Here is a 27012-nt window from a genome sequence, read left to right as displayed (position 1 = left end):
GATAACAACAAGCAGAGCAATAATTAATATGTGAGGGGAAAGATATTGGCTTATTTATGCTCCAGTGTGAAAATCTTCATAGAAAAAAAATGTTAAGTCAGGATGATTTTTGGCAGATTTTTAAAATATTGTGACCACTATATTATTTTTCAGAATGTTCTACAAATGACTGCTACACACAGCAATTACCAAGATCCAAACAACTTGAAGTTTGAGGAGATCAAGATATTGGGATTGTCCCAGGGAATCAAAGAAGTTACTGTGACTCAGAACAACGTGGTGCAAAATTATCCTCTTGAAATCTCCTCTGATCCTGCAAGAAAGGTAAAGCAATAACAGGAAAATGGAAAGTAAACATATTTAAAATTACATCACCTTTATTTTCGATATTGCAAAGGACAGTATTCGGTGCCAATGTTGTCTCAATGAAATACAATGGGAGTTTTATTACAGAATAAAAGTGCAATTGCATTCGACTCTGCTGAGTAAAAGTGCATCCAAGTTATGCTCTCAGTGCAGCAGACAGTTTAGTTATGCAGTTGTTCATGTATTTATTCCTGATTGCTTCCAAGGAAGCTGTGGGATTAACTCCATTTTTTAAAAGTCTTAATTTGTCAGATTTTATCTGTAAAAATATCAGTTGTGTGTGTTTGTAATGGTGGGATTGTATCAAATATTACACTTTTTTGGTGAGTTATCAATTTTTAAGTGTATTATTCTTGAGCAGCAGCACCTCTTCTGACTGAAGGGAAGCTGGATGGGATGTGACATTTAATAATTGTTTGTTTAATATTTATAAGGTTGCTGTTATAAAAGGACTTCAGCTTGAACTGGGCAAGTCTTACACAATCAAATGGACACAAGGAGTGAGTGTCAACGAGAGGTTCAATTGTTATCCCAACCTGGATCCAACCAAACAGAAATGTGAACAACTCGGCTGCATCTGGGAAGTAAGTGACTATTTCTCTAAACTAATTAGACAAAAAAAAAATCCAGAATAAAAGGTTTTCCTGTGTGGTTGTTACAGAATAAAAGTAGTCTGGGAGATTTGTCAGATTTAAATAAAATGGGGCTCAGGTCTCAGCTGGCCTGCAATGCTGGAGTTTATTCACCTCACCAGTTGGCAAGCATGTAAATTATACCAAATTATATCAGGAGCTGAGGGAAAATGTGGTATTTTTTGAAAGATGGAAAGAAATAATATTAGAGTTATGAAAAAGAAGAAGAACATCTTCAGGTGCCCCTTGTGCCTCAGTGGCACCACAGCCTGCAGGGCTCAGCCCTCTGTGTCACCTTTGCAGCCACTGAGGGACATTGAAACCCAACCAGCTCCTCTGCATCTCAGCTTGAGAGGAAATCCTTCAATTCCACAAAAATTTTGATGTATTAGGGAACTTAATTGCTTATATCCACATCAAGGAGTTGTTTCCAAACCATAACCTCTGACATGAAGTTCTTTAACATATGGATTATTTATTAATATGATTAATTATTAATAAACATGTGGGAGCAATGTAGCCTGGTGGGGTTGAACTTCAGAGGATCCCTGCAACTAAATTATTCCATGTTCTTCTAAATCTCAAATGTCCATTTTGGTCCTTTCCCATTGGGATGAAATCCAAAGTTCTATGCTGGCTGCTCCTGAACCAGCAGCACCTGATGCAGTTTGGTGAACTGCTCTGGTTTTGTTCCACTGTTAAAAGAATTTGGGGTTTTTTTTCTTTTTTGCAATTTTGGATATTTGGAAATGTCAGGAGATCTCAGATGAGTAGGATGTAATTTTCACTGGATATTTTAAGGATAATCTGTGTGAATAAAGCCAGTGGAAAGATCTTCTCTGATGTTGCCTGAGTATGAAATGGGTTTTGGGCACAACCCCTTGAAGGCAGCCAGAGGGCAATGGGATTAAAAGGGAGGAAGCTTTAGGAATTTCCACAAACCAAGATTAAACCACGGTGAGGCACTGATCTGAAGATCACAGAGATGGGGGAATTAAATCCACCTTCACTGCACGAGGATTCAGTTTCCTGACTGAACTATCTGCACAGCCTTCACTGCCTGGCTTTATTATACCTGGGTCAACACAGAGATTATTCTGCACTATTTCTTTATTCAGGATTGCAATAATTCCCCCCCAAAAGTCTACACTTGACAGATTTCTGATAAAAACAGGATTCCATGCTAATACCCAATAAAAAACCCGGCTGTCTCACTAACCTGAAACTCCTTCCTGTTTGCAGGAGGTGACATCAAACGCTAGTGTTCCTTCCTGCTACTTCACCTCCAACAATCCTTACTCCATTGAGAGCATAACTTACTCCTCGGAGGGGATGGAAGCCACGCTCAGCTTGGACAAGTCCAAGGTCAGAGCTACTGACAATTACACCACCCCAATCAGCACCCTGCGCCTGGAGGTGAAATATCACCACAACCACATGCTGCAGTTCAAGGTAATGCCACCCCAGAATTCCCCAAATGTTTTATTTACGGAACTCAAAGGGCTTTTTATGGTCATATTTCTATTTCACAGACAGCAGCAGCCTTGTCTAAATGCGTTTCTCCTTCTAACCTATAATTTGTTATTGCTCTTAGCTTGCATCTTTTTTTATCCAAGAATTTTGTACTCAATTTTATAAAGAAATTATGTGAATCAAAGGTGTAATGTCTGTGTAGAGGTGTAGTGTCAACCAGGAGCTTTGAAACTGAAAATGTTAATATTCAGACAAATTTATCTGTAAGTGTTATCATGACTCTACAGTTTATTTTTACATCCATCATTATACTTCATTCTAAAATATTCTATACACTGTTTAAATGTAATTTATAGCCATGTGTTTAGTAATATTAAGCTAAGTGGTCAGGTATCTAAAACTAACTACTTTCAACTCTCAGAATACGGAAAACATTAGAAAGTTTCTCCAAAACTTGAGTAAAATATGAACCAGAAGACTATTTATCACACTTACAAATATACACCTATATTGAAAATATAAGTATGTACTTTAAATTATAGATAATAAGATGAGCCATTCCTGAACCAATCCAGATCCTTAAGGGTTTTTGACTGGGACTTTTTCCCCCAGAAAAATCCTTTGAAAGAATCAGTGCAAGAATATGCATTTGAGAGAAAATACCACAGCAAGTGTTTTAAAATTGGTATCAGATTCAGAGTTCAGAGAACTGAAACAAAGTGATTTTTGGTTCCCAGATCTACGACTACCAGCACCGGCGGTATGAGGTCCCTGTGCCCCTGAATGTCCCCAAAACCCCCACGAGCACCAGCCAGGATCGGCTCTACGAGGTGTTACTGCAGCACAAACCCTTCGGCATCCAAATCCGCCGCAGAAGCACAGGCACAGTCATGTAAGCCACTGCCACCTGCTCTGATTTGATTTCCCAATTCTTGTAGCTCTTTTCCAGCCAAACCTTCTCTCCATGCACACACTGGAGTGGGGAATGCCGACAGCTCTGAAGGCTTTTCCTTGTGCTCTTCCCAGTTTTCTGGGAGGGAAAAATGATTTTCTACTCATCCTAAAATATTCCTCAGGTGACCACAGTGCTGATGATTAACAATTGACCATTTGGGTCCGTTTGGAGGAAGAGTTAGGAAAAAAAAATAGAAAGAAGTATTGTCCCAACTGACTTGCAGATGGGTTTTGGGAACTTGACAGATGAGTCTGGCAGAAGCTTCATTTTTTTGCTTGATTAAGTCAGAGCTCAAAACCAGAGAGCAATGACATTAGCAGCGGTGTGTGTTATGTTTTTTATTCAAAGAAAACCAGTTTTATTTAATTTCTTAAAGTACTCAAACCTTAATTTCAAGTCAAGCTCCTTTTTGCCAACCAAAATAATAATTCAACCTGCAATTCAAGCTCCTGGAACAATGTAATTCTCTGGCAGAGCCCACCAGGCTGCAGTTTGGTTTCTAACTGTAAAGATGCTGATTTATAATAAATGTGACCTGTGAATGCAATTTCAGTGCAATCTGCACAAAAAGTTCAGTGAACTGTAAAAAGCCCTTTATTTACTCTATTCCATGTGGCTCCAGCACTCAGTCTGGGAGGAAAACAGGATTGTAGTGTCCTGAAACGCATTTTCTCTATAAATTGCTAAAATACGATGCAACTTGCAGTGCCTGATGCCTGTGCATAATTCTTCTCTCTGAGACACACAGAAGACTTTGTGTCCTAAACTGCTCATCAGTTCTCAGACTGATTTTTGCCCATTTCATGTGCTTTAAGATTTTTTTGATAACCACAACATTTTTTGCCCGCTTTAACCAAGGAGTGAGATTTTTAAAGAGAGAAAGCTAAAAAAATTACCTTCCAGAAACACTTTATTCTTATTATTCCCTCTCCTCTCCCCATTCCAGCTGGGATTCATCCCTGCCCACCTTCACCTTCAGTGACATGTTCATCCAGATTTCCACCCGCCTGGCGTCGCAGTACATCTATGGGCTGGGAGAGGCTGAGCGCCACAGCTTCCGACACGAGATGAACTGGCAGACCTGGGGGATGTTCACCAGGGACCAGCCTCCCACCGTGAGTAGGGAAAGAAGGAGAAAATGTGACTTTTTGGACTGATGAGTGCGGAAATGTTTGGCAGAACTTTAGAACGCACTGGTTTTGGGCTTTGGCTCTGATGGTGTTTATGGTGATTTATAATTTGGGTGGTGTCTCCATGGCAAAGGTCTTCTGCAAACTCATAATTTGTGACCTGCAAGAGCAATGTGTGGAGCTCAGTCAGATGTTGGAAGGTGACAAATGCCTTAGGAATAACAGCACATTCCACTTTTTTTTTAAATTATTCTTCTCACCCCATTGTTTTGAAAATGAGACATGAGTCAGAACAATTCCTATTGCTTGGGGATTAATTTAGCACTTACAGAGGTATATCAGGAATCTTATCTCTGTTTATTTGTCTTATTTCCTGCGAGATAACATTTACAATTTTCAGGGAACGGCCAATCAAATAGCAGCAGCTTGTTATAGCTCTAACTTCCAGTTCAGGCTTGAAAACATTTGGAGAAAATAAAATATAACAATGTCACCTGCACCTCCAGAGCACACACAGATCTGGTTCTGTTTGAAAACTTTCAGAGAAAGTTTGAAAACTTTCCAGGGAAAGTTTTGTCCTAAGGAAACACCTTGTCATTAGTGAGATTTAAGTGCAGCAATACCTTTGCTTTCCTTCCTGCCTGACCAGTCTGGCCAAGAGTGACTCAAAATGTGAGGTTCAAAGTGACCTTCTGCAGGTGTGTCTTGTGGTTAGCTAGGGTTTAGGTGTATAAATTTAAAGTTTATCTGCTATGTTTGTCAATTGTCTCATCTTTTATTAAATTTGTTGCTAAATGTTAATAAGCAAATGTTTGCAATGTATCCCCAGTAAAATGTATTTTATTTTATTTTATTTGCAGTACAAGATGAATTCCTATGGTTATCACCCATTCTATATGGGTCTTGAAGAGGATGGCAATGCCCACGGAGTTCTCCTGCTTAACAGCAATGCAATGGGTAAAGAAACCTTCATTTTATTCCATAAAAGCATAAAGTGGCCTGGGTTGGAAGGGACATTAGAGCTCCTCCCTGCCATGGGCAAGGTCACCTTCCACTGTCCCAGGTTGCTCCCAGCCCTGTCCAGCCTGGCCTTCCAGGGATCCAGGAGCAGCCACAGCTTCTCTGGGAATACATTCCAGGGCCTCCTCACCCTCACAGGGAGGAATTCCTTCCCAAAATCCCATCCATCCCTGCTCTCTGGCAGTCTGAAGCCATTCCCCATCTTCTCTCACTCCAATCCCTCCTAAACCGCCTCTCTCCATCTTCCTCAGTGTGTTCCATTCTCACAATCAGCGTTTTTCACCAGCAGCAAATCCAGGCGTCCTTTTCTCATTCCCTTCCCTCCCCTTCCAGACGTGACCTTCCAGCCCACCCCTGCCCTGACCTACCGCACCACCGGAGGAATTCTGGACTTCTACATGGTTTTGGGCCCAACTCCCGAAGTCGTGGTCCAGCAGTACACTGATGTAAGGCCCTGAGCAATCCTGGGCTTTGGTGGGTTGGTTTGGTTCCTCCTCACCTCCTCACCAAAAATATTTTTCCTCGTTTCCAGCTGATTGGGCGCCCGTTCATGCCAGCCTACTGGGCCCTGGGATTCCAGCTGTGCCGCTATGGATATGCCAACGACCAGGAGATCGCCCAGCTGGTGGAGGAAATGAAGGCAGCTCAGATCCCCTATGTGCGTTGGGAACAATCAATATTTGCGTTTTCGGCTTCGTAGGATTGACTAAATCCATTTAAACACCAAACCAGAAACCAGCAGAAAAACCCCACTGCGGTGGAGATGAGCAGATTTCGTGCCACAGACTCTGGGCTGTGTTAAAAGCTGCTTTATTTTATCATCCACACCAAAGAAACAGGAAGCAGCAATGCTCAAGAAAAATAAGAAGGGGAAATAATGAAGCAGAAGCATTTCCTTGTTGTAATGCTCTGTGTCAAGGCAGCTGGGATTTGGCCCAGGTTGTTGTTGGGATAGTTGGAACAACACAAAGATCTGACAAATTATGCTGTAAATTGAATGTGATTAGTTTTAAAATAGAGTAATATCAATGTTTCGATACAGAGCAGCTGTTTCCACAGTTTCCTTATAGATATGGAAATACATTTGCATGCTGTACTTATGGACAAATCCACAGGAATTTTTCTCTCTCATGAATCAATTCCTGCCCTCAGATTAGATGCAGCAATGAAAGGTTTATTTTGTTTTGGACTTGCTGATAGGTCGTGTAATATTCATTTAGCAACTTCAGCCTGAAGTTACCACTGCTTCCAATTTTACACATCAAAAGCTCTGTATTTTACTAATTTTGGCAGATTTTCAATATTTGGCAAAAAAGGGGAGAAAATCATCTTATATAATTTGGTTTTTTGTTTGTTTTTTTTTTTAACTGCAGGATGTCCAATATTCAGATATTGACTACATGGAGAGGCAATTGGACTTCACCCTCGACAAGGATTTTGCTGGATTACCAGCTCTGGTCGACAAAATCAAATCAGAAGGAATGAGATTTGTCCTTATCCTGGTCAGTGTCAAATACTGCTTTTGAATTCCACTGTAGCTTTGCAGAATGGAGGGTATATTCAACCTGAACTTTGAGCATGAGGGTAAAAGTGTTTTTAATTGTAGGATCCAGCCATTTCTGCCAACGAAACCGATTATCCTACCTACACCAGAGGTGTGGAGCAGGAGGTCTTCATGACATGGCCTGATAGCAAGGAGATTTTATTCACCAAGGTACTGTCCAAGGAAGAATATTTAAACCTGTGTGGGTTTTGGGTTCAGTTTGTATTCACTGTAGTTTGATTATTTGAATTATTTTTTTTTTCCTGTTAGGTGTGGTCATTCCTTCCCAATATCACAGTCAACGAGTCGCTGCCTGAGCAAACACAACAAACGGTAAATATTGACACGGTTTGGTTCTGGACTCAAATATAGACATTTATTAACTAAATGAATTAATTGATGGAAATAGCAGCAAACTCCTTGATAAATTTTATGGGAGGAATAAGTTGCAGAAATTGGTTAAACCTTCCGAAGAGCCAAAAAAATTAGTGAATAAGTAGTTATTTTTTGTCCTTTTAATTTTTTTTTTAATCCCAAAATTTTAACTGTGGAATACCTTCAATCCCCTTATCTGTCTTGTTTTCCTTCTATTTTCACAGCTCTACGGAGCACATTCTGCCTACCCAGACTTCTTCCGCAATTCCACGCAGGAGTGGTGGAAGAGGGAAATCGTGGAGGCCTACAACCATCCCACGAGAGGCATCAAGTTTGATGGCCTGTGGACTGTAAGTGTAGAAATAAATCTGATTTCTGGGTTGGTTTTCTCTGCCAGACACAGGTGGAGAGCACCACAATTCCCAATTCCTACAATAGCTGCACCGCTCTGGCAGAGGTATCTGGTGTTGAATTCCCACCAAGGAAACGTTGGATTTGATGATCTTGGAGGTTCTTCCCTTGAAACAAAGAATTGTTGGATCACAGAATGGCTTGAGTTGGAAGAGATCTTAAAAATCTTTTATTCCCACCCCAGCCATGACAGGAACACCTTCCACCATCCCAGGTTGCTCCAAGCCTGTCCAGCCTGGCCTTGGACATTCCAGGGATCCAGGGGCACCACAGCTTCTCTGGGAATTCACTCCATCCCCTCCCCACCCTCCCAGGGAGGAATTCCTTCCCAACATCCCATCCATCCCTGCCCTTCTTCAGCTCAAGGCCGTTCCCCCTTTTCCTGTCACTCCAAACCCTCATGGAAAGTTCCTCTCCTGCCTTTTTGCCAACCCTTTATGGATCATTGGATGTCCAACTGAGACTGCAGCCACAGGGAATCCTGAGAAATCCTGCAAACGCTGCTTGCGTGTAATTCAGGATTTCTGGTGTTCTGTAGGCTCGAAGCAAAAACAGTGGGGTTTTTCTCTGTGTTTTTAGGACATGAATGAACCAGCAGCTTTCATGAATGGCGCCATAGGTGGCTGTAGGAACGCCCTGCTGAACAACCCACCCTACATGCCTCGTAAGTCTGATCCCTCCTTGAAACAGTTCTAGGTTTTTCTTTTTCTTGAAACTTTCTAGATTTTTAGAAAGTTTGTCCCAGTCTGTCCCAAATTTTATTATACTAATATTTATATCAATTATGTTATATTAATACATTAATTCTTACCAGCTATGTGGGGTGTAAAAGCCTAAATAAAGATGGGTTTATAAACCCACAACACCTCACTCCTTTATTTCTGAGATTATGGAACACTCCAAGCCCAGCTCTGTCAGCAGGAGCTGTGCAGCACTTTGTAAAAATAAAGTTATTTCCAGCTCCTCGCTGCATATGGATTTTGATCCCTATTTTGTGTGTAAGTGCTTTGCTTGAGGCATGGCAGAGAATTGAGCTCTCTGTTTTGCAGTTTTCTCAGATGAATAATGCAATTAATTAAAAATTTAGAAAATATCCATGTGTCTCCTCTCATTAGTATTTATGTGAGCAGTCAAATGCTTGAAATGCTTCGCTTTCTTAGCTCGGCTTTCCTGAAGTACTGGTGTAAAGTAGTACTAATTAGGAATTATTTATTAATGGTTTATTAGCATACTCTGGCTGCTTACTGCTGTATTCAGGTTTTATGAGTGGTTTCTCAGGAATTTCCAGGAAATTAATATTCAGACCCAGACCATACCCCCACCACAGAAAAACCATTTTTCTGTTTATGTGGTTGCTGTGACAGTGTTTAGAAAGATTTGAAATATTTTCTGGTATATTCTGATTATTCTTTGAGTTTGTGTAGTAACAGCATCTGCAACTGAACTATTAAAACATCCACAGACCCAGATATTTACAGAGGAATACTGGCAACATTCCAGTTTGGAAATGCTATTTTTATAATTATAAATAAATTAGTGACAATATAGACGCCTAAAAGAGACTGAATGCCTAACAGATTATGAAAATTAAGAAAAAGTATCTCAAATGATTAATACATGCTTGTTATTAATAATAAATATATTTCTTCCCCCTCCACAAGATTTGGGATTCAGGACAGAAGGAATGATCATCAAAACTCCATGCATGGAAGGTCAACAACACCTTGCAGATGGAACCCCAGTGAGACACTTCGATGTCCACAGTCTGTATGGATGGTCCCAAGCCAAACCCAGCCTGGAGTAAGTGCTCTGCATGTTCCATGCTATCTCCAAAACGTGTTCCAAAGGGATATTCCATGGCTGCATTTCTACAGCTGAACCTCCCACTGGTTTGTTTAAGATGCCTGAGTGATCTTTCTCTTCGTTCTGATCTCTCTGGGTTCTCAGCCCAGCTCTGAGAGGAGTTGGATGTTCCAAGGGCTGAGCAGCTCCTGGAATTGTTCCAGTCAGGATCTCCCTGAGCTGCAGGAGAGGGTGAGGGAGGTCTGTGCTTCCATGGTTCCACTGCAATCATCCCCTTCTGCACGTGATTGCTGTAATTAAAACATAATGTAATTGGTGTTCCTAGGTTTGCTGGGTCTGCCTGGTTTACTCCAGGGTGATTCTGGTTTTCCCTTTTCACTTTACAGCAGGGAAAATGAGGAGAGTTTTTCAATCGTGTGAATTTCAGAAGGACTGGATTATGTTCTCTATTTAAAATGAAGTGGGAAGGGGGAAGGGTGGCTTTTAAAATGCAAAGTGTGTGCGTAAAGCTTTACTTTGAAGAATTTCTGTCCCCAATTCCAAGGCAAACGTCATTATCTGTCCCCAAGAATTGTCCCCCAGCCTGCTTGAGATAACACCGATGTGATGATAATGGAGCTGGGCTGTTGCATTTACAATTCAACCAGCGAGCAAGGCACAGATCTTCTGTTCAGGTCTTAACGACCTCAAAGCCCTTGGTAACTTTGATATTACCATAAAGGGAGGAAATCCCAGGGCTGCTGGGGTTTGTCAGGGGATGCTCCAATGGCAGAGTGTGCAGCCCTGCCAGTCAAGGCAGGGATGAAACTGCTGGCAGGACAGGAGGGGATGAATGTCTGATCCCTGTGCTGTCAGCCCAATCCCATGGCATTTGGGCGTCACAAAACGTGGTGGGTTTTGCCCTGGCTGGGCTCCAAAGCCCCTCCAGCTCTCACTTCCTCAGAAGGATAGAGAGAGATTTGTGGATGGAGATGAGGACAGGGAGAGATCACTCACCAATTAGTGTCCCAGGCAAAACAGCTCAATTGTGGAAATCAGTTTAATTTGCAACCGATCAAATCAGGGAGGATAACAACAATTAAAACCAAACCTTCACTCCCTCCAGTCTTCACTTCTTTTCTAACTCATTCCCTGTTTTCTACCTCCTCCCCAGCAGAGGTGAGTGACAGGGAACAGGGATTGCAGTCAGTTCATCTTGTTGTCTCTGCTGCTCTTTCCTCCTCCCTCTCTTCCTCTTCCCTCAGCCATCCCATGGGATCACAGCCTCCCTGGGCATCCTCCTGCCCTGCCTGGGCTCCTCCAGGGGCTGCAGGTGGATCTCTGCTCCCCATGGAGCTCCCTGGGCTGCAGGACAATCCCAGCCTTTCTGCTCTGCCCTTGGGGTCTGCAGAGCTGCTGCTCCCACATATCCTCACTCCTCTCTCCAGCTCCTCTAATGCTGGGAGCAACATTTTCCCTTTTTTTACACCTCTTATCCCAAAATCACTCAGTGCTGCTGGTGGGCTCAGCCAAGATGGTCCTTCTTAGACCCAGATGGCACTGGCTCTATCAAAAATGAGGAAGCTTCAGGAATGTCTCACTGGAGTCACCCCTGCAGCCCCCCTGCTATCAGAACCTTGCTGTGCAAACCCAATGGGACAGACAAGGATTTGACAGGGAAAGGAATATCACCATCGTTTCTGTGTTTAAAGTACGAACTGAAATATTCCCCTCTCTTTTGCGAGGCACCGTAACAGAAATCACTGCAATAAATTTCACAGCTTACACAGATATTCTCACCCTGGAAATTTATAGAAAATGTTATCTGCAAAATATATATACATATATTTCAACCCCAAATTTATTCTTTGGCAGTAACTGAAGGAGTACTTGCGAAACTGAAGAAATGTAATAATTCACTTTGATACTAAACCATCCAAACAGAAAGATTATTTGCACACAAAACTCACAAAAGACTGCAGCTGAAAAGTGAGCCTCAATATTTTATGTAACCTGATGTCATTTCAGTTCTCTGTCCATTAAACACAGAAATTCTGGGATATTGCCTTGCTGCTGCTCTTCTGTAATGAGGTTTTTTGCATAGCCAGAACCCTTATTAGTGAATACAGGAGCTGTTTGGAGGTAAATTCAGCCTTTGTGACCTGGATAATTGTTTTTCATGGATAGAGCCATGGAGCTCCAGGCCTGAGCCTCCAGTCACAGAACACTCAAGTCGTGTGATTAAATTCAAATTTTAGCTGCCCCTTCCAAGGCATTATTGACACAGGGAAAGCAAACAGAGAATGAAAATGCTGGATGGCATCTCACAAAGAAAGAAAGGATCCTAGAAAACTTGCTGTTTGTCTTGGAGGAAATAATTGAGGCACATTAGTGTGGTTTAATTGCTGCAGTAATTTAAGTGACTTGTGTATCTTTGCTGTAATTATGGTGTCACTAAAGCTGCAAATCCTATAGAAAAATAAGTAAACAGTGCCTTATTGAGCAGCAGTTTGGGCAATTATGGTGAAGCTCACGTTGGAGAGCAGTGGGGTTTAATCAGGGCAATTTTCTGACTAATATTCATATTGATATCCTGTCACCTTGGTCTTTCTGAAGTGACTACAAATCCCCAACTCTGGGTTTTTTTTTTTAAATTTTTATTCCAGTACCTTTTAGTCACCTAAACTTATACTGAGAGACCCAATATTCCTGCTATCTCTGTTTTCACTCTTGTGAGCCTTTTGGTTTGACTTTTGCTAAATTATTTTCAGCTGTTGCTTCAAGCTTTTGGGCATTTTAAGAAAGGAACGATGTGCCCTGGAACACATTGCAGAGCCCTTAGAAAATGGGCTTAGAAAACTTCTGCTCCATTCCTGTTTTCCCACACAGGAGTGAGCCTGAGCTGGAAAAGTGTGTTTGAACTCCTCCTTGTTTGCCAGCTCTGCTTGCAGCTGCAGGTTGGCAAACATTGCTGAGATTTTCTGTGGCTCATACTGAATGGCCATAAAAAAAAAGTATGGATTGGATGTTTATAATGCAGTGGATAATAATCACATTATTGTATGTAATAATAATAATTCCATTATTTTATGTAACATTAATATATTCATTATTATTACATATAATAATATATTCTATTCTACTGTATTCCACCATATTCTACTCCATTCTATTCTATTGTATTCCAATCTACTCTATTCTAGTCTATTATATTCTACTGTATTGTATTCTATTACATTCTATAGTATTATATTATATTAATATTTATATTATATGATAATATAATCCCGAATAATTCTTTTCAGAGGCTCTAATGCAACAAATCCTCCTGCAATATTCCCCCTGTGACATTTTGCCCTGTGTATTTCCCCTCCAGGGGTTTGCACCTCGCCACCAATGAGAGAGGAATGGTCATCACGCGCTCCACCTACCCCAGCAGTGGCAGATGGGCAGGACACTGGCTTGGGGACAACACAGCAGCCTGGGATCAGCTGCACAAATCCATCATTGGTAGGTGGCAGCAGAAGGGGTGGCATTGGTGGGGTCACTGAATTGGGAATGGTTGGGGTTGGGGGAACCTTAAAGCTTCACTGAGCAGCTGGCTCCAACCTGCTGTGCTTCTCTTCACCTCCTTGCTTTTGGTATTCACGTGATTTTGGCTGAAAAAGCTGGTTCAGCAGCCAGAATTTGTGGTCAATTCCATTTTTTTGCTTCTTACTTCCTTCTGCACCAGAGAACTGTTTTAATTCCCTTGCCCTCCATGCCCTGTGGCCTGCCACTCCTTTTCTTCTTTTCTCCTGTCCACCTACATCCCATCTCTTCCTGTAGCAGGAAAATATAACACATTAGAGAAACTGTGGAGCTTGTATTTGGTTTTTTCTCACTCAGCAATATAATAAATATTGTCTGTGTAACCATAATGTAAAAAAACCCAGCCAGTAACACTGATTTATTTCTCTTTTCAGGCATGATGGAGTTCAGTCTCTTCGGAATATCTTATGTAAGTCCATGAGTTATTAACTTACATTTAATTACCCCGATGCTGAACATGATAATACAATTTTCCATTTGGTTTGTTCTAAAAATTTCAGACTGGAGCTGATATCTGTGGCTTCTTCAAGAACGCCGACTATGAGATGTGCATTCGCTGGATGCAGCTGGGTGCATTCTACCCCTATTCCAGGAATCACAACGAGAAGGGAACAAACGTGAGTGACAATATTTTAATAGCTGTAAGCAGCTGGGCCTTTGCAACACCCAGGCAAAACCAGCCAGGACAATGCACAACTGGCCTGGCTCAAAAAAACCCACATTCTAAGTAAAATGGAGAAGGAAAAACACTTTTGGCTCTTTTTGGAATAAAAATTGTCATTATTTCTATGCTGGCTCTGCGGTAAGTCTCCCCCTCACCTGGGAGGTTTTCTGCCCCTGAGGGGATTTGGACACTTGAAGGAAACACTTTCTGACTTTGCTTTCACTGAACCAAACTCTCCATATTTTCCCCTCTGTGCCATTTTGGTTTCCATGTGCTACAGCAATGGAGTTTTTACAGCAAACACACTTCAAGGAGCAGAAGTGACCTCGCTGCTCTCAGCCCTAATTGCCCATAATTATACAACAAACAAGAAAATGGGGCTCTGTAATAAGATGCTGGAGTGAGACTCAGGAATTTCTGTGCTTTGCACATTTGCCACCATCAGATATTGTATTTCTGTTCAAAGGAAAGGGAAATAATTGCCTAAATGCAGGCTGAGGACTGGAGTGGAGAAAGCTGTAAAACAAGATAACTGGGAAAAATTTAAAAAAAAGGAAACAGCACTTCTGTTTCAGGGAAAGCTTCAGGTCTAGCAGAGTGGAGCTATTTAGATGGCAAATATCTAATGGATTAAAGTCTCCTTGTCAAAGGCTGGTGCTTTATCTCTCAGCACACACCTTCCAGAGCCTCTGAAAGCCTTCAAAATGCAGATTCAGGGTTATCGTGGTGCTCCCACTCCTCCCCAATTTGCCAAGGTATTGTTCCATCCATTTGGCAGAGCCTGGGAGCTCTCCTGCCATCAGAGCTGAGTGCCTGGGACTGTCTGGGCACAGAGGATGTGTCACACCTTGGGGACACTTTGCATTCTACTTTTTTTGCTGTTTCCCCTGGGTTTTTATCAGCTTTTCCTTTGTAATTCCCCTACTAGGGCTGACAGTGACAGCCACTGTTTTTACTTGCTCCTCAACTGAAGAATAAGTAAATGAAGATGCTCTACTTCAGAGGAGAAATTTCCTTGGCTTTGTCTTGCTGTGTAGATTTTTTCCTAGCTTTTCCAGACAGTACAATCCACCTTCTCTAACAACACTCTCTCCTCCTTCAGAGGCAAGATCCTGCTGCCTGGAACGCCACGTTCCAAGGCATGTCCAGGGACGTGCTGACCATCAGATACACCCTGCTGCCTTATCTCTACACCTTGATGCACGATGCTCACTCCCAGGGCAGCACTGTCATCCGCCCTGTTCTCCACGAGTAAGTGCAATTCCTCTGCTCTCCTTTCCAAGAATTCCCATTAAAACTTCTTTAGTTGTGACCCCCTGACAACAGAGTTACAGCATTTTTCCTTTCAGTAAAAAACTCCAAGCCTTGGCTGGGAAAAACTGAGTTTTTTGCATGGGGCGATTTGCTTTTTTCCAAAGCAACTGTCCAAGAAAATAGTGGCTCAGATTAGAAAGTTTGTCCCAGTGTGTCCCAAATTTTATGATACCAATATTTATATCAATTCTATTACATTAAGACATTAATAATGTATTATTAATATATAGTGTTTATGGTATAGTACAGTGTAGTATAGTATAGCATTAGCCTATTATAGTATAGTCTATTATAGTATATTATACTATAGTATATTATATTATTAGTCTTTTATTATATTATTATTTTATTATTACAAATACTGGCCAAGCACAACAGACCTTCAGAATTTCCTTGTCTCAAGGTACCGGAAAGCAAAAGCAAAGAAATGGAAAAAATCCTAAAGCTAAGCACTAACATTTCTGTCACCATAACATTAATTTTTACCATTCCTGGCAACCATTAATTGATCAATCAGTTATTAACAGCAATAATGAGGAAATAGCTATTAGAAAGAGTAGGTCAAATTACTGACAAAGTTTTCTCCAAGAAGGAGCTCTGGAAAAGCTCAGTTCTTGCTGTTTCCCCTGCCAGGTTTGTGCATGACAAAACAACGTGGGACATCGATCAGCAATTCCTCTGGGGTCCTGGCCTGCTCATCAGCCCTGTGCTGGCACCGGTGGGGCTTCAGGAATTTATTATTAAAATCAGTTTAATTAAGCTCCACTTTCTGATTGGAGGTGCCTAACATTGGTGTGTTTCATTGCAGAACGAGCGCACAGTGCACGCTTATTTCCCCGACGCCCGCTGGTACGATTACCACACGGTAAGTCATCCCAAAAATTGGATGTTAAAACTCATATTTTAGCTTATATTTTATGTCTTTTCACGGTGCTGAGGGTGGCAGGGAGGTGGGAACCCTCTCCTGCCTAATTTGCATTTAATATAAGTTCTTAGAAATATAAAACCTGCATAGCTGATTAAAAAAAAATAGTAAAAATCCTCCATTCCTTTATAATAATGTATAATAACATGACCAGAGTTACAGTAAATGAAAAGGTGAAGTAATATCTTTAATTTACATTTCTTTTCACTTTCTGTAACCCTCAAGTGATACGCAGAAGGTTTTTGTAATGGAATGCTCCAATAGAGAAAGAAAAAACAGGTTTAGCTGTGTAATTTTTTCCCAGAAAACAATAAAAGATCTGGCAATGGGAAGAGCAGAATCAAATCTGCCTTTATTAATCACAGGTTTGTGTTTCACCTGCTTGGCCCCTTTGGTTCAGCTGCCATCACCCACGGTCAGGCCAGCCTTTTACAGAGCCAAAATTCCAGCGTTTCTCTTATTAATGTTCCTCCTGAAGCAGCAACTCCTAATTAACCCGTCTAGAGAAATATTATCAGTTCACTCTGAAGAAAAAACCCTGTAAAAATTCCTTTTTTTTTGTACGTAGGATACAGAAACTGGCTTTAGGAGAGAATACCAAAATGTAGCAGCTCCTCTGGATCACATCAACCTGCACATCCGAGGTGGATACATCCTGCCTTGGCAAAGACCTGCTAATACAACCCATTACAGGTAAGATTTGCTGAAAAATTTACATTTAATCTGTCTTTTTTGTTGTTGGTTTTTTTTTTCCCCAATGGTCTCCTTTAATAGTATGGGATGGGAAGATGGCCAACTGGGTGGTGGACAGCGTTTCTGTAAAAAAATTACCATTTGGGAAATATGGAATGAGATTAGCTGAGGAAATTGAGGGGAAATTGTGTTTTCCACAGCCGGAAAAACCCGATGGGACTGACGGTGGCTCTGGATGATGATCTGTCTGCCAAAGGACACCTCTACTGGGATGATGGGGTTCGCATTGGTACGTCCAGGTCTTCTTCCTTTCCTAAAACCCTTTTTTTTTGGCTGTGGGAATGGCTGGACACTGCAACAGGCTGCCCAGAGAGGGAGATGCTCAAAGCCCAAATTAAAACAGACAAAATAAAATCCAAGGATGGGAATTAGAGAGAGATGAACCCAAATTTGGGGTGTCAGAGTATCAAGAGAGGGGAAGGATGGACTCTGCCCAAAATCAACCCATTTCTGGGGGACACATCTGACCCCCCCCCTTCAGAGGCAAAACTGGAATTAAACCTACAGCTCAGCATTACAGCAACATGATTGCTCCTGATTTAAACCCCACAACGCCGTGATTTATAGAATTAATACGTTGTATAAATGAAATCGTGCCCTGGGCCTGAGGCAAGGCTGATAACAGAGATTTGTCCTCAAACCTATGGGAAACATAACCATAGATCTTGGGAGAGCTTTAGCTAATTTCCTCAGCATTGCTAAATTGAAATTGTCTGCAGATAAGAGATGCTGAGATGTCATTTATCCTCCCCATCCCGAGTGCTTTACCCTTGTAATAACAGCCAGATGGAGATTCCCGCAAGGAGTGCAGGAAATGTGCTTTGCATAGAAGGATAAGGGGAGAGTTTGCAGGAGGCTGGTGGTGGAGCTGGAGGGATTTCCCACCCCTCACTGCCTGGGATTCAGAAATCATGGCCACGTTCAGGGAATCTGGTGATGAATGGAATTTCCATGGATCACAAGGAATATCTCACACAGTGAGTGTGGCAAGGCAGGAGCCTCCCTGCTCAGATCTCAGCACTGCTCTGAGGGCATTGGCAGCTGAATTATAGGGCTGGGAAAATCCCCAGCAGCGATTTTGGGGATGCAGCAGCCTTTAGCATGGCCAGGTGTCACCTGGCATTGGGCAGTGAATGGAGTGGGATGTGGGGAATGACTTCAGTGAGAAACAGAAACATTTTTTCTCCTCCTCATCTAAACACCCCTGATCTTCCCACTGCTGTTTCTTTGCCTGCTTTTATACCTTACCTCTAAAATGTTCTCCTTTAAAGATTAAATACACCGAAAATACCTTATGTCTAATAGCATTGATCTTCTGGAAATGCACAACTTCTCCTTATTTACATATAAATACATACCTTGTATTTGTAAGTTCTCTATGGACGTAATTCCTGAACTGAATTTTTGATGTCTTAAAGAAGGTGAACAGCAATGACATTTTATCCCTTTTAATTTCTTTTATTCTTCCTTTATAACAGATGCATATGAAGATGGTATTTACCTCCTAACATCATTTACTGCTAATCAGGTGAGTCACATTGGCTCATATTTATTTAATAGTCACTTTAGGTGATTCTATTATGTTCTTAACTAAGGGTATTTTAATTTGGGTCTTCCTAATGTCTACATATCCCAGCCTGACATTAAATTGTGCTTACAGTTGATTAGACTACAAGAAATGTGATTAAGAATGAATTCAGGAGTGATTCTGAAGTGTATTGTTAAGTACAATTGTCAGATTTCACTTCTTACCATAACCAGCTGAATATCTGGAAATAAATTAGGCTCTAATTATAGGGACTTTTGGTTTAAAAGGAAAGCTCTTTCTATTGTAGGAGAAAACACTTTCTAATTTCATTATTTTCCAGTGTGCCACAATGTCTGCTAATTTTATCCACACTGTTCTTTCTTCTCATTTAATTCTGTCTTTGTCAAATAAAAGGGTGTTAATTGCTAAGGAAGAAAGTTTGTTTTGCTAATACTCAATATTTGCAGTTGTAAGGAGATTATAAAATAAATGCACCTTTTCCTGCTCTCACAAAAACTCAGTAAGGAAAAGCCTAATTAAGGAGGTCTTGAATCAACCAACAATGAGAAATACTCACCCTCTGAGCACTAAATATGTAGAATTACAGCACAGCCCATATCTGTGAGATCTGGGTATATCCTAAAAATCCATAATCTACTTGAAATCTCAGTAATGAGGAGTTCTGTGAGTCCTGAAGGAGGTGATGGGGAGGCAGAAGGTGTTCTGGGAGGGCAAAAATCAGGGCCTGGAGCAGAACCTGGAAGGTGAGAGAGGCAGGGAAGGAGAGGTTTGTCCTGCAGCATTTGCTGTGCCTTCAGGGGGTGAGAACTTCTTGCTGCTTCACTCCTTAAAGACACAATTACAGACAGCAGAGCTCAGGGTGTGGCCAGGTTAGCAAAGTGATTAAAAGCAAAGCCTTCGGCATTTGAAAAAGGAATAAGAACACAGAGGTATTAGAAAACAAACATTGGAAAAAATTCTGGAGTGAGGACAGCAAATGGAAAGCTCAAGTGGACTTCACAGAATGATGGAGTGGTTTGGGTTGGGAGGAACATTAAAAATCATCTCGTTCCAAATTTTCCACCATCCCAGGCTGCTCCCAGCCCTGTCCAACCTAGCCTTGGACATTTCCAGGGCAATCCAGGGACAGCCACAGCTTCTCTGGACTGGCACCAGCCTGATCCCAATGTCTGACATTTGTTGCTCCTCCTCCTTTCAGAACGTTTTGGATATCACAGTGACACACCAGAGATACACTGACCCCAACAACCTGATGTTCACTGACATCAAAGTCCTGGGGCTGCCCAGCAGAGTCCAGCAGGTGACAGTGTCCCAGAATGGAGCCACAATCCAGTCACCCCACGCCTCCAACTACGACAGCGCCAAGAAGGTGAGATGCTGCTGGCAGGGCGGAAAAAAAGGGTTTCACATCTGAATTTGTGCTCTTAAACCCATGGAGACTCAGCTGTAATACAATAGTTAAAATAGTTCTATATTTAAAATATTTCTATATTTCCCATATTCAAATATTTCTATACTTACCATTTTCAAAACATACCCCATTTCAGAGAGATGCACAAGCTGCCATCAGGTAATGATCCTACAATACAATTTATCATATAGAATATATGTAATGGGTGGTAGAGTTTTGAAGCACAGAAATCCCTGCTGGGGAACCCAAACCACTTCTGGCACTGGAAAAAAAGTGGATTTTGTTTCCTACCAGCTTCCTTGCAGCCTGGGAGGTGTGGGAAAGCACCTCTGAGTATTTTCATGGTCTCTCCATGACCCCATTGTTGTTCTTGTCTGACAACATTTCCCTTTCCCAGCCCTGATTTTCTCCCACCATGTTTTGCTCTGTCAAGTCCCATTTCAGCTCTGGGCATTGCAGCTCCCAGTTTTTATAAGTGGAAGGTAAATCCCACTTTTTCCTGAAGTTATTGGGAAACCTTCAACCAAATTCAGAGGATTTGCACCTCCCTGGATTGTGTCTTTCCAGGGAATCACCAGCTCCTGCCTGCCCAGACAGCAATGAGAGTGTCCAGCCTCTTGTTTCAGAGATTTTCCTACCTTTCCTTTGAAATTCGGCATTCTCTCCTGTTTTAGTTCTTCCTCTCTTTCAGGGGAAAGCCAGAACTATGGAATGTTTGTACCAAAAAAAAAAAAAAAAAAGAGTTAAAAATATAAAAGAGAACGGAATTGTTTCATTCTGCTGTTGACTTTTTGATGGAAAAAAAAAAATCACAAGCACTGTTGAGCTACAGTATATTTCAAGTTTTGCTGCCTTTAAAAAATTGCCATATTTTAAAAATGAAAGGAACCTCAGTTCTAAGAGAGTCTGTGAATAAAAGAAGCGATCAGAGGGTCATGGTCAGACTCCCCAATCTGTGCTGGTTAAACTGTGTTTACAGTGATACAAACATAAAAAAAAGAGGAATAAACTACTGTAGTTTCAAATGAGAAGCCAATATCTCCACGGAGCACAGAAAACACCACGGATCTTCCTAACAGATTTATCTAAATGTGCATTTTTTGTGTTTTATTCTCAGCTCCTGACCATCACTGGACTTCAGCTGCAGCTGGGTCAGAACTACAGGCTGCAGTGGAGCTAAAATGGAAAATCCCATCCGCCACACCTCTGCATTTTCTCACGTTTTGAAAACTATTTATCAATTTTCAAAGTGCCTTTTTGTCATCCTGGAGTATTTTTTTTTTTACCTTAAAAACCACAGCAGTGCAGTCAGTTCCTATCCAGGTATTTTGTACATAAAGCAGTCAAGTGGCAGCAGCAGCACTTTAGGAAAAAATAATCTTTGAGAACTGAGAATTGAAGGGAAAACTCTGTTTTCTATGAGCAGAATTCCTGTCTGACTTCATGTCTGACAAGGTTTGTAAATAAGATGCAGTTGATATTACCTGAAGGGATTTAAAGCCATAATTTTGCCTCTATTTAACTTCCCTCTGAATTTTAATTAAACCCATGCAAGTCACTAATATAGAGAAGAATTTAGGGCCAGATGAAGTAAAAGTAAACATTTTCAGATGACTGATTTAGCAAAATACAATATTTCAAGTTGTTGATCGATAAAATTCCAAGATACTTGAAAAAATAATTTGAAACTGGAGGGTTTTGTATGACTTCAGCCAGATATTTGTGTCTCCCATGTTTTGACCTGAAGTTGTAAAATAAAACCTAAAGTTTCAAGTTAATTAACCAATGTTGGTCTCTGTGTGTTTATTTCACTGAAGGAAATGTTGTTGTGTGTTTGCTGTAAGAGTAATTCAGCATAAAAAGGATCTTTTTATCCCAAGAGTGCAGCGTATGAACTAAAGAGACTGGGAAAATATATTTAGAATTAAATTTGATGGAAATAAACTGCTGTTGGGGGTAATGGCAAACTCCAATGACTGTGCTTTGCACTCTTTACCTTTTTTGCTTTAAAATTTTGGGGTAAAAAACTCAATAGCCAACATCTCACAGGTGGATTAATGCAAATTATAGGGGTGAATTTCTTGAAACTTCACTGTGAAATGATAATGAAGTTGGCAATTCAGAGAAAATTATAATTTAGGAGTAATTTTACCATTTTGGTAAATAAAATTTCCAGGAACTCTTTGATAAATGATGAAGATTTTAAAAGTTCCTCTTTACATTTGCTGGAGATGTAGATCTCATGTGATTCCAAGGGTAAAGTCAAGCCTGGTGGTGTTTTCACTGCTATTACCAATGTGAATACATTCCAATATGACTTTTGGAATGATGATTATTTGCAACTGCAATGTTAAAAGCTAATTCGATGCGATGCACTTCAAATTAGGCAGTGTGGAAAGTTTAAGTGTTTAAATACACATTTGGTATGTGCTGCACATACATATATAATTCATGCACTTAAACACACACTACGTGTATTACTCACATTATTAAAATTTTAAATTCTGTTATGTAAAATAAAGGTTTTTTCCCCCTTATTGTATGGTTGCTCTCACACTCAGAGTCATTTCAGTTGAATGTTTAATGCATATGAGGCATTATGCACATTATAATAATTATGGAATAAGTGATTTAGAAATGCTCCCTGACCAGTGGGTTCCTTTCAATAATCTCAGGAGACCTTCCAGGCAGATAGAGAGCTCCATTTCCTCCCCTGAAACAAACCCTACACTCAGGGTCAGGCCAGGAGACAGCTGATACTGAAATATTCCAGCTCTTTTTAAAAATGGATAAAATTGACATTGAGTACCCAATGCAGGAAAGGCAAATAAAAGTGACATTTGAAGCAGGATGGCCAAAAAGTATCTGTTAAAAATATTATTTGCCATTACCTGGCTGTTGAAAGTACCCCAGGGATGGAGGAGAGCAAAGACTCTGATCTAGAGGAGGTTCCCCAGGTCTGTGGTTTTCTTTGCCAGCATGGGAACAGCTGGAAGGATCTGCTGTGTGAGAGAGAAAATATTAAATATCCAAACCACCTCGTGAGGACACAGCCACAGGAGCTGGGGTGAAATCCTTGTGTCCAGGAGCTGCTCTAACAGCTTTCCAATGCCATGGATCCATGGGGAAAAACATCCTCAGCTCTGGTTTTTGTAGAATTGTGGAATGGTTGGGTTGGAAGGACCTCAAATCCCACCCAGTGCCACCCCAGCCATGGCAGGGACACCTTCCAGTGTCCCAGTTTGTCCCCAGCCCTGTCCAGCCTGGCCTTGGGATCTTGGTTTGATGCTTGGATAGAAGTCTAGGACTGGAGTTGTGGATTTGGGTTGAATCCAAAAGAGCTGCTGCCTAAAAACGGCAGAACTTCGCTGGTTCGGGTTATTTTCTCCTGGAAAAGATTGTTCTGGAGAGCAATGAACTGGGATGTGTTTGAACAAAGTCAGCAAAGGGAAGCCTGGGAAGAGTTGGGCTCTTCTGTAACCTCTGGTTATTGCTTTCACCAATATATTTAATTCTGCTGGTTGTTTTTAACAGATTAATGGGAAATTGAACAGCAGCTCTTATCAGTATTTACAGCGTCAGATCTGTGTTTAATAAATGTTATCTGTAGTGATACTTTCTGCCCTCAGAACAGCATAAAGATTTTTAAGACATTTTAAAGACATCCTTTAAAATAAGAGCCACAAAATCTCCTCTCCCCTGTTTTGATCCACACAATCCCACCATGTTCAATCATGAAAGGAAATAAATATTTCCATGCCACCTCTGCATGGTGCAACCCTAACTGGATCTCATCAGCTCTGCCCTCTCCCCTTTCTAACCAGAAACATTCGGGAGTGAAAACTGAGATCTCCCATCCTTTGGAGAGCCTAATCCCTTCCCACAGATCTTTCCAAGCAGTAAAAAAACAAAGTTTGCCTGACTTTGAGAACTTCCCCCCAGCACAAAAGCCTTTTCTAAGGGTTTTAATTGAAGCCAAGCACCTATTTAGGTTACGACGTCCTATATTTAACTTGAATGGAATCATTTCTTTTCTTGTGTTTAACCTTTGATCAGCTGCCTACCTTTAAACTCTGGATATCGACCCTCCTTGTTCTCCTCGTCCCACTTCTCCTGCAGCTCTTGCATAACAGCCCCTCAGAAATCAAAATGAAATCCTCTCTTTGCCGAGGTAACTTTTGTTTTTTTCCTTCACAGGGATGGCTTGGCTTTGTTCTGCTGTTTTTTAATGCAACCACCACGGAGATCTGCAATGCAATGATGAAGATATTTGTAGAGTTTTAAATAAAATTCAGCACTGGGGGAATGTGGGGTTACACCAACGATGTTAATTAAGGAAAACGGCATAAATAAAACATTTAAAAATCTTTAAAATTATTATTTTTTTAATATCAGCAGTACATATCTTAGTCCTCAACGATCAATTACCTCATTTCAAGAGCTCCCATTAAATGATTTGTTGCTGCACAGTGATGCAGGTAAACACCTTCCTTATTAATATTTGTTCCTAAATGAATTCCAAAGAGAGCAGTGAATTTCTGCATTCAGAGAGCACAGACAAACAAACTCTCACCAATCCCTTTGTCCCCAAATAGTTTCAAGTGATTTAAAGTGATCTAAGTGATTTATCATTCCTGTGGCACTTGCAGGCTTGGGGCACATCCAAAGGTGGTTTTTAACTTTTTTACCCTTTTTTGTTTGGAAATATCCTTTCATCCCACATCCCACCCCACTTCTTTCACTGTCATATCCCAGATGGAAAATAAGTATTTTCTCACCTGGTGACAAGGGAAATAAACCAAAAGCTACGTGCTAAGGTGAGCCAGGCCATGGCTCCCCCTGTGTTATATTGAAAAATACCTCTGATTTTTATACTTTATTCTCTCAGATGAAAAATAGGATGTTTAAGTCTTTTTCTCCAGGCTCTGTGAATTCCCAGGAACAGCACGTGGATCACGGAATTCCCAGAACGGTTTGAGTTGGAAATGACTTTAAAAATCATCTCAATCCAAGCTCTTGCCATGGGCAGGATAAAGAGGAATCTCTTTTATTTTGGCACCTGGATCCTCTGACCACAGATAACTAATTAACCCCAAAATAACTAATTAACCCCAAAGCAAACCCCAGCACAGAGACACACTGGGATAATTTCTAGCCCTGGAAATGATCATCTGTGAGACAAAACAAACATTTGCACAGCTCTAATGAGACAATCCAGCTCTCAGCGCCTCTTTCTTGTGCTTTGATGCTTCCATTAATAAAACTCATTTGCAAATAATTCAAAATTCTTCTGAATATATATAAAAAGGAACTCACAGATCGACCCCAGCAGGGTGAAGGAGGAGATTCTGCCGTGCTCAGGTGAGATCCCACCTGCTCCAGCTTGAGTCCTTTCCAACTCCAGATATTCCATGATTTCAACACTCAGTACCTGGGAAATAGAACCATCCATTAATACCTTATGAGGATAATTTTGGGTCAGGCTTTTTGCCTCTCATAATGCATTCTAATGCACTTCTTACTGAGTCTTCCATTAGAGCTCCGGAGAGGTAATTCATATTTTCCTTTTATTCAATATTTCCTCGCGGGGGAATAACAAAAGCTGGAATTCTCCACCTCCTGCAAGATAATTCCTGTGGCATTTTTTGTGTTTATTACTCCTAGATGTCAGGCAGTGAATTCACTTCCCACCACCCCATAAAGCTGATTTATGAGAATACAAATGCATCTATGGGTCAGAATGAATTTTTTTTTCCTTAAATAAAGGGGAAGCAAAACTAAAAGAAGCTTTTTTAAATAATGACTATGTAGTGAAAATGTCGAAGTTGAGGTTATGTATTCCCAGCATTCAAAGGTCCATACTGAGGATTAAATCAGAATATTTTTTTGAGAGGAAACATTTTAATCTGCTGGAAATGTGGTTTTCACACTCACCTATAGCATCAACCCATAGAGGAAGGGTTTGTTATGGGAAATATTTACATCTGCAGACATTCATTTCCATATCCTGCAGAACTGGTTATGTCAAAGGAAAATATTTAGTTAGTTGGCAAAAAAAATAAATTAAAAAAAAAAAAAAATCACTTTTCATTTTTCTTTCCTCCTTTTTCTCATTTCTTTTCTATTAAAAATAATATATATATAATACCCATTACATAAAATATAAAATACTGCAATATTAAATCTTTGAAGAACATTATTTTCATATCATGGGGACTCTGTAAAAAGTTCCTCTGTAAAAATTCAGTGACTGGGCAGATTTGTTTTTATGGATATTCATGCCCTGAATTCACACAAATGTATTTCAGCCACCTGTTCACCCAGGTAGGATCAATATAAGCAGTTTGCTTCCTTTATTTTTTTGAGGTAACTTTAAATACTAATGAAAATCCATAAACACCATATAAATCCACATTTAAAGCTAAAATAAATCTAACTAGCACACGTGCAGTAGCAAGGTTAAAACACTACATTCTGAATATTTGAGTAATTATCTTCAAGAATGAGGACAAAATAAATGCTTCTTTTCCTGCAGCCCGATTTTTTTAAAATTTTGTGTTAATTTTTAATTTTTTTTTAATACAGAAAAACCCCTCAGACCCCTCAGTTGTTTTCAGTATCCTGTAAAAAAAAAAAAAATTACTTGTTACAAAATGAGTCTGAGAACATCCTCAGGTGCTCACCAGAGGCAGCTCTGAGTGTCTGCAGCAACTGCAAATGGGATTCTGCTGCAGCAAATCCACAGCATTTTCCAAGCCAACAGCAGGAAGAAATGTTTTACACGGAGAGAAAAAGCCACGTTAGTCCCTCAGCCCCTTTACAGCAAGGATCACACTTGTACTCTTATTTACTTTATAGGTACCTTATAAATATTTAATTTGAACAGGACCTGAGGAGCACAGGGTGACCCAGGGGTTCCACCTGCACGACAATTAAAGGGATTTTTGCCATCCTACTGGAAGAGCACAGACAGGAAAATGTGGAATTGTAGACTTTTAGTGTTGGGAAGGATTTTGAGGATCATCCAATCCATGAACAGCAGCACCATCAATCCACATCCCCAAGTGACACAGCCATTCATTTTTGGACATTTTTAGGGATGATGACTCCACCACTGC

At 40.7% G+C, this 27012-nt stretch overlaps 1 protein-coding gene across 1 annotated transcript in view; it reads left to right on the top strand.

The window, feature by feature from the left end:
- Positions 1–21670, top strand: part of SI (sucrase-isomaltase) — a 43111-nt gene extending 21441 nt beyond the window's left edge. Inside the window, exons 24-48 of the mRNA XM_085068956.1 lie at positions 154–324; positions 801–950; positions 2241–2450; positions 3209–3363; positions 4373–4541; positions 5417–5513; positions 5910–6022; positions 6109–6234; positions 6950–7078; positions 7183–7290; positions 7390–7452; positions 7719–7844; positions 8485–8569; positions 9567–9705; positions 13064–13197; positions 13653–13687; positions 13779–13895; positions 15045–15193; positions 15890–15974; positions 16065–16121; positions 16750–16874; positions 17075–17163; positions 18413–18462; positions 19682–19852; positions 21012–21670. Of these exons, the coding sequence (XP_084925082.1) occupies positions 154–324; positions 801–950; positions 2241–2450; positions 3209–3363; positions 4373–4541; positions 5417–5513; positions 5910–6022; positions 6109–6234; positions 6950–7078; positions 7183–7290; positions 7390–7452; positions 7719–7844; positions 8485–8569; positions 9567–9705; positions 13064–13197; positions 13653–13687; positions 13779–13895; positions 15045–15193; positions 15890–15974; positions 16065–16121; positions 16750–16874; positions 17075–17163; positions 18413–18462; positions 19682–19852; positions 21012–21074 (2916 nt within the window). The 3' untranslated portion in view covers positions 21075–21670. The remainder of the gene's footprint in view (positions 1–153; positions 325–800; positions 951–2240; positions 2451–3208; positions 3364–4372; positions 4542–5416; positions 5514–5909; positions 6023–6108; positions 6235–6949; positions 7079–7182; positions 7291–7389; positions 7453–7718; positions 7845–8484; positions 8570–9566; positions 9706–13063; positions 13198–13652; positions 13688–13778; positions 13896–15044; positions 15194–15889; positions 15975–16064; positions 16122–16749; positions 16875–17074; positions 17164–18412; positions 18463–19681; positions 19853–21011) is intronic.
- The last annotated feature ends 5342 nt before the right edge of the window (positions 21671–27012 follow it).

Source organism: Lichenostomus cassidix, chromosome 9 (genome assembly GCF_008360975.1).
Source record: "Lichenostomus cassidix isolate B80296 chromosome 9, HeHo_3.0, whole genome shotgun sequence".
Taxonomy (NCBI): domain Eukaryota; kingdom Metazoa; phylum Chordata; class Aves; order Passeriformes; family Meliphagidae; genus Lichenostomus; species Lichenostomus cassidix.
Note: the sequence above shows the minus strand (reverse complement) of the source record. Positions and strands in the feature narration are given on the sequence as shown.